Below are 12,157 nucleotides of genomic sequence, written 5' to 3'. Positions count from 1 at the left end.
GGGAAGGGCGACGAATTGGAAGTGATCGTCCCCCACCGCAAAGCGCAGGAAGCGGTGATGACATGGAGCAACCGGAACGTGGAGGTATGCATCCTGAATGTCGATTGAGGCCATGAAATCCCCTCTTTCCAGGGAGGCCACTGCGGACCTGAGAGACTCCATCCGGAATCTCTGCAGTCGGAGAAAACGGTTCAGGCGTTTTAGGTCCAAGATCGGACGCACTGAGCCTTCCTTCTTGGGAACCACAAAGAGGTTCGAGTAGAACCCCCTGAACCTTTCCGTCGGAGGCACGGGGGCGACGACACCCTTGTCCATTAGAGAGTGAATGGCCGCGAAGAAGGCGGCCACTCGTACGGGATCTCGCGGAGGACGGGATCGGAAGAAACGGTCTGGCGGAATGGACGCAAATTCGATTTTGTATCCGCAAGATACAATCTCGAGCGCCCATGCGTCTGAGATGTGGGCCCGCCATACGTTCCTGAATAGGAGAAGGCGGCCCCCCCACCCGGGTGGGTGGGGGCGCACCTTCAGGCAGAGGGCTGCTGGCCTGTGGGAGCCCGTGCAGGCTGGGACTTGCGCCAGGTAGGTTGCGTCCGAAAAAACGGCTTCTTGCGTCTATCCTGGGCTGGGCCAGAGGAAGAAGAACTGGCCGCGGGTCTAGACCCGGTGGGCTTGCGAAAGGACCGAAAACGGGACGAACCAGCGCGACCACGGGGGGCGCCCATTGGCCTGGACTGGGGGAGGTGAGTACTCTTCCCACCCGTGGCCTCTGATATAAGTTCGTCCAGACGGGTTCCGAACAGGCGGGAACCCGTGAATGGTAGGCCGGCCAAAGAGCGTTTGGAAGCGGCGTCCGGCGCCCAAACCTTCAGCCAGAGTTCCCTCCTGACAGAAACTGCCAGGGCAGAGGAACGGGCAATGAGGGCACCCGCATCAAGGGAGGCCTCACAGACGAATTTTCCGGCCTGAACAATTAGTTGGGCTAAGGAACGGAGGTCCTGAACAGGGACGTCCGACCCTAACTCCCGTTCCAGTTGCAGACCCCATTCAGAGACCGCTTTGCCAACCCAGGCGGAGGCAAAGACCGGTCTAAGGGCCGAACCAGAGGCAGTAAATATGGCCTTGGAGAGGGATTCCGTACGACGGTCCTCAACAGACTGGAGGGAAGATCCGTCCTGTACAGGAATAGTAGTGCTTTTGGACAGGCGAGCCACGGGAGGATCAACCTTAGGCGGGGATGTCCACGTGGTCACAGAATCCGCTGGAAAGGGATAACAAATGTCCAGCTTTTTGGGTGTAATAAAGCGGACGTTAGGCCGAGTCCAAGCCTTGGATACCACAGAAGAAAAATCAGCGTGTATGGGAAAAACCTTGGAGGCCTGTTTGGGGCGGAGAAAGGACACGCCGGCCTGTTCAGAGCTGGGGGGGTCATCGTGTAGCTGAAAGGTATCACGGATGCTAGTGACAAGATGCCCCACCGCGGACGCCAATTTGGACGGAAGCTCTGAGTCCATGTCCACGTCCGAATCCGCCAGTTCTCCCTCAGAAAGCGTATCCCTTTGAGAGGATAGACTTGACTGAGCTCGCACGCATGGCGGAGAGAGCGAAGCATCTGGAGAAGATGTGCGCTCAACCCTTGAACGTTTCTGAGTATGCCGGGCCCTGGAAGATTCGCTGGGAGGCAGGGAACCAGTGGGGGCGGCAGAAACGGTAGTCCCAGCGGGTGCGACAGGGATTGTGGCAGCCTGCGGGAGAGGCGGTCTATCCACGAGACGGCCCACTACGTGTGTAAGGCTTTCCACCGCCTGAGACAGAGACCTAGCCCAGTCAGGGGGTTCAGAGGCACCGGGGGGCGCAGCGGGAAGCGGGCCCTGCACCGGGGCCTGACATGCAAGGCAATGCGGCTCAGATTGCCCACGCGGAAAAAGTTCCTTACAGGCGGTACAGGCATGGTACCAGGGTTTGGGGGCACCTGTGGGATCTGACATGCTGAAGTGTGGTTGTACTCTAATATAGAGACCACAAAGGGTTATAGCAGCTATGACCAGGAGGGTTAGGAGAGGGTTAACTGTCCTACCAGTGCCTCAGAAGAACGTCAGGAGATGGCCCAGATCAGCAGCAGCAGAGAAGCAGTGAACAGCAGTGAGCAGCAGAGAGCGCCCACAGAAGAGTCCCCCACCGTGTCCCAGCTTCCTGTCAGGAGTGAGGAAGCGCGGGAAACCTCAGCAGAAAGCGCGGGGAACAAGCTCCGCCCCCTCCAGCGCTTGAAATGTCTCCTGTGAAGGAGAACGTAGCTCCGCCCCCAAAATGATGCGCGCGTAAGCCCCGCCCCCTGCCGGGACCGCTAAGCCCCGCCCCCCGTTCTCGGCGGGAAGGGGGAGAGAGAGAAGAGAAAAATGGAGTCAGCCCCGAATGAGGGGGAGGGGGGGGGGGGAGAAAGATAGCAGCGTGGGGGGGAACGGCGTGGGGGTGCTGAGGATGCTGCTGTGCTGCATTGTCCTGCAGATGAGCGCTCAGAATGAGCGACCACGGGTGCCCCCTTTACCCAGAGGGGTAGATGCTGCAGATAGGGACGGGGTATGGGCTGGAATAGCCATCTCACCGTCCGACGTCTTCACCCTCAGTCCTTTCCAGCAGGGTCGCCCCTTCAGCCACTGGCACCGCAGTGGCAGGAAGCTGGAAGAGGGGCTTGGCGTGCGGGCGACCCCCTAGCTGGCGGGATGTAGGGGAGCCATTGCTGCCCAGATCCTCCTATTGCTTCTGTGGGGGAGGCAGCAGTGCAGATAAGTTGGCACTGGCGCAGCTCAACCCCGGGAGAGCAGAGAGGTCTAATGCGTCTCTGGTATCCCTAGGAAAAAATAAAATAACAAAATTAGAAGAAAAAGTAAAAATAACAAGGAGAAAACAGCCCTGCAGTAGCAGGGAGTGTCTTGCCTCCTTGGACACTAAGCTAAAACTGGTAGCCTCTATCTCCAGGCTGAGGGTATAGCTGATGGAGGAGGGGCTTAACAGTTTTACTTAGTGTCACGCCTCCTAGGGAGCTGAGCTATACCCAAGGTCTGTGTCCCCCAAGGAAAATGGGCGAGAAAAAAAATATAGGTACTCACCAAGGCAATCAGGTTCTTTGTGGTAGGTATCCCCCTCCTGGTACCCCAAGGCACTACACGTTGCTAATAACTCGCAGTTCATCATGTACAAGTCCATAAATTTCTTGCCACCTTAAGGAAGAATGGTGCTCTTCACCTGACAATTAGAAATAAAAGGTCAGGACCTCACTGTATAAGTGCGTGATCAGTGTAAAATAGAGTAAACAGCTATATGAAAGCACTATGATAATATGTCTGCAACTGATGTGTCATTCCCAAGGCATACAAACCTGATGTACAGCAGCTGAGGGCTAAAATGTACTTTTATGCAAGTTAATAACTGAATGGAAAGTGTTAACTATTAAGAGGGTAAGTGCAGTAAAAGGACACCATTTCCAGCCGATAGACTGAGCTTCCATGCACAGTACTCATGTAGCACATTAAAGAGCCTTTCTACATTACATCTAATGCTTTCCTCTGCCTCATCACCGCCCAGCCAATTAGTAAATGTGTATTTGAACCAGTCAGGCACTTATTAAACTGAGCACAGGGCCTGAAGGAGGGGTGCACGCCCAATGGATTCTCACTGGTGCCCTCTCCTCAGCCTCTGCACTTGGCATCAGATTTAGTGTTTGCCTTGAATGATTTGCTTCAATACAAAGATAAAAAAAAGTATATTCCATACATCCATAACTCATGCAGCAAGTTCTAGCCCAGGGATCAGCAACCTCCAGCTGTTCTGAAACTACAACTCCTTTCACTTCTATGGGAGTCACAAGAACTGCCAAGCGAGTGTGCATGCTGGGAGTTGTAGTTTCACAGCAGAAGGAGTGCCGAAGGTTGCTGATCCCTGTTCTAGCCCTTTACTTTATATACAAACGTAAGGAAGATTGTTATTTTTCATGTGCGCCCCCATCAGACTGTACTGCAAACAGCCCCTGAAAGGTCTTTCTGCTGTGTGAACACGTCAGACTCTCCCCTCCACGTGCAATATACTATGTACATGGACATTTGGATTTAGGTCTCATGCACACAACTATATTTCCAGCCATGTGCTACAGACATGTCTTGTGGATAGCACCACGGACCCATTCATTTGGAAGGGTCTGCAAAAAAAATAAAAATAAATGGGCGGCACACGGATGTCATCTGTCGGTCTGATCTGCAGATTACAGAACATGTCCTGTTGATATTGCAGAAAATTATTATATTGATGGGAGTGAGAAAAATGCAGAGAGCACACGGAAGGTACCTGCATTTTACAGATCTGTGGTTTGGGGGGACCACAATATGAACAGTCGTGTGCATGTGGTCCTAATATGGCCTTACAAACAAAATCCCGGCGTTTGTCATGAAAGTTTGACAATGTTTGTCATTTGAGCATTTTGTATTTTCCAATATTATACATGAAAAGATAATTTGCCCACAATAAACAAACATCAGTGGATTCCCTGACCCAGGTGATTACTTATATTTTTTGAACAATCTATTTCGGTGGCTGCACATTTTGCAGAACAGCAGTTTAGCTCCAAAACCATGCAACTAAGCTAAGTACATCAGCAGCAGCACAAATCTCTTATTATTCCAGGGTGCTGGGCTTGGAGTGTACCCACTTCTTAGACAAGGCTAGGTCTTGGCTCCATTCACATCCACAGAGCCGCGGATACGGAAAGCGGCAATGTGCGTTCTGCATTTTGCGGACCGCACATTGTCGGTACTAATAGAATATGCCCCACAGGCAAGAGTGGCGGCATTACTGGGGAGGGTTTGCAAACCTTTTTCTAACCTCAGTCGACAACCCCTATATGTTACAATACAGACCTCAATACACAGAAAAATATGATGTCTCCACCCAAAGTGAACGTCTCTTTATTGATAAATTGTGACTATTTGTCTTAGAAAAACTTTGCCTAAGGCCACATTTTTCATCCGTGTGATTTCAGAATTTTTTTGCAGCTGGCATACAGACCTATTCATTTCTAGGGGGCCATGCACACATCCATGTTCTACATATTATAGAATATGTCCCATCATGGTCTGCATTCATGAGGATTAATGGCTCATGCACACAGTCATATATTTTGCAGTCTGCAAAACATAGATCCGCCAAAAATACAGATAACGTCCGTTTGCATTCCGTATTTTGCGGAACAGAACTGCTGGACCCTATATAAAAAAAAAAAAAAAAAACACACACACACACACACACACACACACACACACACACACTTAAAAAAAAAAAAAAGTACTATACTTGTCCGTAAGGCGGACAATAATAGGACAGGTTCTATTTTTTTGCGGAATGGAAATACGGAAACGGGATGGACACAGAAAGAAAATATGTTCGTGTGCATGAGCCCTAACAGTCATTTCTATAGACGGGAGTGAGGAAAATGCAGAAAGCACGCAGAAGGTACTTGTTATTTTGCGGATCCTGGATTTTCAGACCAAAATACAGATTCAGTTGTGTGCACGAGTCCTTAGCACTCAGGCACACGACCATATTTTTCATCCGTGTGCTATCCGCATTTTTTTTCAGATAACACACTGACCCATTTATTTATATGCCGTCATGCACACTTCTGTATATCTGTGTGGCTGTTCCGCAAATTATAGAATTTGCAGAAAATAACTTTCTATTGAAGGGAGTGAGAAAAATGCAGAATGCATAAGGATAGCATCTGTATTTTGCGGATCTGTGGTCTGCAAACTGAAATATGGATACGTGTGTATGTATCAGCCCTAAAATCATGACAAAAACTACCATATGGCCACACAGTATGAACACCGGTAGCTGACAGGTTGCCATAGGCAACTACTTTATTTTCTCTTGCACTGGCCCGTCTCCCATAATGGCCGCTCAATCCACTGATCAGGCCTATCCAGCCAAACACTTCCGGTCACTGAATTTTCAAAAAACGTTGCTGTAGATTCTGCTGCAGTGAGGAGAGACAGCACGATATGTGAGCACTTCTCTCACCTCGTTCTAGCGATCAGGGGGTCTCTGCGCTCAGACCTCCACCAATCAAAACCTCCAATATATGTCACAATGACATCAAGTTTTTTGAAAGATCAGTGACATATTAACCATGTGACATGTGGGGACTGAAAGGTAACTAGAATTAAAGTTTGAATTATTAAAAGGGGTTCTCCATGAATTTAAAAAATTAAAATACTTAAATATTATTTTATAATAAATATATTCACTAATACCTTTCATTACTTGAATTGGCTTGTTTTGTCTGGGGAGCAATCATTAGGAGAAATAAAATGGCCGCTGTCCTATTAGTACACACAAAACCTGTCCTAATCACAGAGGAGGACAAGTTACTTCACCACAATGAGGCATAGTGCTGCCTCATCCTCCGCTCAGAAATCATGATCCTGAATACAGGTGAATCTCTGGGAATGGAGAGGATGTGGAGACATGAGAGGAGGGTGAGGTGTGGCTAATGAGCAGCAGCTCTTGTTTACAGTCTCCATTACCACAGCCCCACATTATCACAGTCTGTCCTGTCCGTCCTCTCTGTACTTCATGTATCCTCATGAACTAAATTCACCAGAGATTCAGCTAAAGTTCTTATCAGCTATATTGATGATTATAATCCCTGACAAGTAGAGAGCAGGAGGAAGATGAAGCAGCTCTTTACCTCAGTGTTGTAAAGTAACTTGTCCTCATGTGTGATTAGGACAGGTTTTGTGTGAACTAATGGGACAGCGGACATTTTGTTTCCGCTGATTATTGCTCCCCAGACAAAATCAAGCCATTATAACTAATAAAAGGCATTTGAGAATATATGTATAAGTAATATTTAAGCTTTTTTTTTTTTTTTTTTTTATTCCCGGAGAACCGGGTTTCTGTCATGAGAAATAATGTTCTGTAGCTGACTGACATTAGCGACGTGCTAATGTCATCAGTACATAACCGTGTGTTTTATACCTCCCTGCCTGCCGCCGTTCTTTTTAAAATAAAGACTTTTAAAATATGCTAATGAGCCTCTAGGTGCTATTAGGGTGTTGCTTCAGCACCTAGAGGCTCGGTCTACTCACTCTTTGGCACGCCCATGTACACCTGATTGACTTTCGAATTCTCCTCATTGTCCCATAAATCCCGCGCCGCCCGTTTGGTATTCGGAGCAGGCAGTGAAGGACGCGCTCCTGCGCCGAATACTAAACGAGCGGTGCAGGATTTACGTGACGATGAGGAGAACTCGAAAGTCAATCAAGTGTACATGGGCGTGCCAAAGGGTGAGCAGACCGAGCCTCTAGGTGCTGAAGCAACACCCTAATAGCACCTAGAGGCTCATTAGCATATTTTAAAAAAGTCTTAATTTTAAAAGCGAACGGCGGCAGGCAGGGAGTTAACAAGCACACTGTTATGTACTGCTGACATTAGCACATCGCTAATGTCAGTCAGCTACAGAACATTATTTCTCATGACAGAAACCCTTTAAGCACCACTAACAATTACTCAGTTCTCCCAGCTTCATACATCCTCCATCCACAAGTGTCCTACCTGAACACCGCGAGATGCAGTTACAAATAAGTGTCCAGCACCAGATAAGCAGATAAGAATGACAACTGACACTGCCATACAGGTTCACACAACCACAAAACATACAAGCCATGCCATCAGCCTCTCAGTCTGTACCTCATTTGCCCATTAGAAAAAGGCTGGAAGGGACCTTTGTGAAAGTCTTCTGGTGCCTTTTAACTGGAAGCCTTCTGACAGCCAACTACTCCCAGCAGCTGCTGCACTGGAGAGGCAAAGCAAGTACTCCGGAGCGGACAAAGGACTGGGAATAGGTGAGGAGAACAGAGGGAGTGCACATCACATAACCCAGGTTATGCAAGTGGTCTATTTACCCAGAGGCCTCCACTGAACTAACCTACATCCTTATCCACTCAACTAGAAGCAGCACATCATGTCAGCAAGGGCCAAGCTGACAAACATTCAGGTCAGAAATGTACAACTGGGATAACAAGCAAGTGAAGCCAATTCTCCCAATAAGAAACTTAACTAAAAACAATCCTTTCAGGTAAAATGAAGAAATGATAAAGCAGAAAATCACAGCGTCTTCCACCTATGAAATGGGAACAAGAAGCTTAAATGTCTTGTAGTACGAGTGGCTGTAACACCTTCTAAATGGCGCATCTTAATCTTTCTGAATAATACTTTTAAAACTCTAATGGCAAACGTGGTGAAAAGTATTGGCGTAGACATCAAAATAAAATGGGTGGTTCAGATACAATGGAAACTGTACGTAGCAGCCAGCATTTCTAGTAGGAGATGCTGACACACAACAAAACAGTTGAAAATAGAAAACAAAAGAAAGTAGAAACGTACAGTAATAGGATTTTTTTTTGTTGGCAGTAAAATCCTTTTCTTGCAAAGTTAACTGGGGGACAAAGAAAACCTTGGCTACAGCTGCTGCCACTAAGCAAAAAAAGTATTAGCTCCTGCGACCAGCTATTCCCCTTCCTGCAGACGCTGGGCTAATCAGTGTATATGGAACCAGTAGGAGAAGCCAAACCATATAGAACTCCAGATGAGACAGAACATGTGGGACCCATCAATAAAAGACAGCAAAACAACTGGGCAGGAGCTGTGTCCTTCAGTCAGCTTAGCAAGAAAGGAGGAAAAAAATAATACATTTTCTCGTTCGTGTCACTGGGAAACACAGAAGACCTTTGGGTGTCCAAAATCAGTCCTGGTGATGGAACAAAAACCAGAGCAAAAACTCAACCCCTGTGGTGAACTGCTGCAGGATTGTCACACTCCGTGAACCATGGAAGTCTGCACAATTATGGACTTAATATACAGGTCCTTCTAAAAAAATTAGCATATTGTGATAAAGTTCATTATTTTCTGTAATGTACTGATAAACAATAGACTTTCATATATTTTAGATTCATTACACACAACTGAAGTAGTTCAAGCCTTTTATTGTTTTAATATTGATGATTTTGGCATACAGCTCATGAAAACCCCAAATTCCTATCTAAAAAAATTAGCATATCATGAAAAGGTTCTCTAAACGAGCTATTAACCTAATCATCTGAATCAACTAATTAACTCTAAACACCTGCAAAAGATTCCTGAGGCTTTTAAAAACTCCCAGCCTGGTTCATTACTCAAAACCGCAATCATGGGTAAGACTGCCGACCTGACTGCTGTCCAGAAGGCCATCATTGACACCCTCAAGCAAGAGGGTAAGACACAGAAAGAAATTTCTTAACGAATAGGCTGTTCCCAGAGTGCTGTATCAAGGCACCTCAGTGGGAAGTCTGTGGGAAGGAAAAAGTGTGGCAGAAAACGCTGCACAACGAGAAGAGGTGACCGGACCCTGAGGAAGATTGTGGAGAAGGACTGATTCCAGACCTTGGGGGACCTGCGGAAGCAGTGGACTGAGTCTGGAGTAGAAACATCCAGAGCCACCGTGTACAGGCGTGTGCAGGAAATGGGCTACAGGTGCCGCATTCCCCAGGTCAAGCCACTTTTGAACCAGAAACAGCGGCAGAAGCGTCTGACCTGGGCTACAGAGAAGCAGCACTGGACTGTTGCTCAGTGGTCCAAAGTACTTTTTTCGGATGAAAGCAAATTTTGCATGTCATTCGGAAATCAAGGTGCCAGAGTCTGGAAAAAGACTGGGGAGAGGGAAATGCCAAAATGCCTGAAGTCCAGTGTCAAGTACCCACAGTCAGTGATGGTCTGGGGTGCCATGTCAGCTGCTGGTGTTGGTCCACTGTGTTTTATCAAGGGCAGGGTCAATGCAGCTAGCTATCAGGAGATTTTGGAGCACTTCATGCTTCCATCTGCTTAAAAGCTTTATGGAGATGAAGATTTCATTTTTCAGCACGACCTGGCACCTGCTCACAGTGCCAAAACCACTGGTAAATGGTGTACTGACCATGGTATTACTGTGCTCAATTGGCCTGCCAACTCTCCTGACCTGAACCCCATAGAGAATCTGTGGGATATTGGGAAGAGAAAGTTGAGAGACGCAAGACCCAACACTCTGGATGAGCTTAAGGCCGCTATCGAAGCATCCTGGGCCTCCATAACACCTCAGCAGTGCCACAGGCTGATTGCCTCCATGCCACGCCGCATTGAAGCAGTCATTTCTGCAAAAGGATTCCCGACCAAGTATTGAGTGCATAACTGAACATAATTATTTGAAGGTTGACTATTTTTTGTATTAAAAACACTTTTCTTTTATTGGTCGGATGAAATATGCAAATTTTTTTAGATAGGAAATTTGGGTTTTCATGAGCTGTATGCCAAAATCATCAATATTAAAACAATAAAAGGCTTGAACTACTTCAGTTGGTGTGTAATGAATCTAAAATATATAAAAGTCTAATGTTTATCAGTACATTACAGAAAATAATGAACTTTATCACAATATGCTAATTTTTTTAGAAGGACCTGTACAGAATTCGGTATGAAACCTCTTTTGCATATTGGATTTTATACGTGAAGAAGTGACTTTATATGAAAACTTTTTTGTCCCGTGCACTTTCAATTGTATACTCTAGCTCAGGGGAGGCCAACCTTACAGACACAAGGCCAAAACTACCAGGAGCCACAAGCTATACATTTACACACGATTTTTCACCCTACAAGATGCACCTAGGTTTTAACAAAGAAAAAAAAAAAAATTTTTTTTTTTTTAACCCCTTAAGGACACAGCCTTTTTACACCTTAAGGACCAGGCAATTTTTTGCAAATCTGACCAGAGTCACTTTAAGTACTGATAACTTTAAAACGCTTTGACTTATCCAGGCCATTCTGAGATTGTTTTTTTGTCACATATTGTACTTCATGACACTGCTAAAATTGGTTCAAAAAAGTAAAAAATTTTGTATAAAAAAAAACCTATTTTACCAAAAAAATTGGAAAAATTTGCAAATTTCAAAGTTTTAGTTTCTCTACTCCTGATGAAGCAATAGGCGAAACGCGCGTCGAGGAGCGCACGCCATACCGACCAGCCCATATTCTCACCACGCTGAACAACAGGGTAAGAAATAGGATATAGAAATAGAAAATGTGATTGGCCCCATTTAATACCTTATAACATCAGATGACATCATTTAAAATGCCACACCAGAATCGCTATTTCTCCCACCACTATATTGATTGTGCTGTGAATTGAGATGACTGCAGGTACTGCCAGAGCCAGCTAATTGATATTACATGCTGACCTGAGCGATCCAACACAGCCGTCCAACAGCAGCACAACTATATATACAGCTAATAACTAGGAAATATAAGTGACATTGTTATGGACTGCAACGTATGGCACTCTGTATAATCTCTGCAATAAATTGTTCTATGTATGTATATGTTTTTTATGTAATTTAAAAATAAAATTCATTTTAAGGGATATCTTTGTACTGATTTCTCTAGAGTTGATATTTATATAGGTGGTACATTCCTGTTAAATACAGGCTGTATTAATCCAGTTGAACTTTCTGTAATATATAGTAATACCCCAAAAAATTGTGATGACTTAACATTCCCCATATGTCTACTTAATGTTTGAATAATTTTAGGAATGATATTTTATTTTTTGGGGATGTTAGAAGCAAATCTTGAAATTTTTCAGAAATTTCCTATTCATTTCAATAGGACGGCTTGGGTGTAATTACACCTGCTCACCACTGCAGATGCAACGGCTAGAAGGTAAACAGTGAAGAGGAGGCAGCGCTGACACCGTGCGAGTCTCCTCTTCAAACAGCTGATCGGAGGGGGTGCCGGGTGTCGGACCCCCGCCGATCTGATATTGATGACCTATCCTGGGGATAGGTCATCAATAAATATAACTTGGACAACCCCTCTCTCATTTATTCATATACAGGAGGCGGGAGCTGGCTGCAGAATCACATAGCCGGCTCCTGACCTCTATGAGCAGTAGCTGCGATCCGCGGCACCTGAGGGGTTAACTACCGCAGATCGCAGCTACCGCTCATAGAGGTCGGGAGCCGGCTATGTGATACTGCAGCTCCCGCCTCCTGTATATGAATAAATGAGAGATTAAGCTTCATTGGTGGCGCAGTGGCCATAGCTC

General features: G+C 46.0%; 1 protein-coding gene across 1 annotated transcript in view; it reads right to left on the bottom strand.

Annotated features, from left to right (window-relative positions):
• Positions 1–12,157, bottom strand: part of TIMELESS (timeless circadian regulator) — a 174,670-nt gene that overhangs the window by 149,006 nt on the left and 13,507 nt on the right. Inside the window, exon 2 of the mRNA XM_044287534.1 lies at positions 3,108–3,243. Within this exon, the coding sequence (XP_044143469.1) occupies positions 3,108–3,204 (97 nt within the window). The 5' untranslated portion in view covers positions 3,205–3,243. The remainder of the gene's footprint in view (positions 1–3,107; positions 3,244–12,157) is intronic.

This window comes from Bufo gargarizans, chromosome 3, assembly GCF_014858855.1.
Source record: "Bufo gargarizans isolate SCDJY-AF-19 chromosome 3, ASM1485885v1, whole genome shotgun sequence".
NCBI classification, from domain to species: Eukaryota; Metazoa; Chordata; class Amphibia; order Anura; family Bufonidae; genus Bufo; species Bufo gargarizans.
Note: the sequence above shows the minus strand (reverse complement) of the source record. Positions and strands in the feature narration are given on the sequence as shown.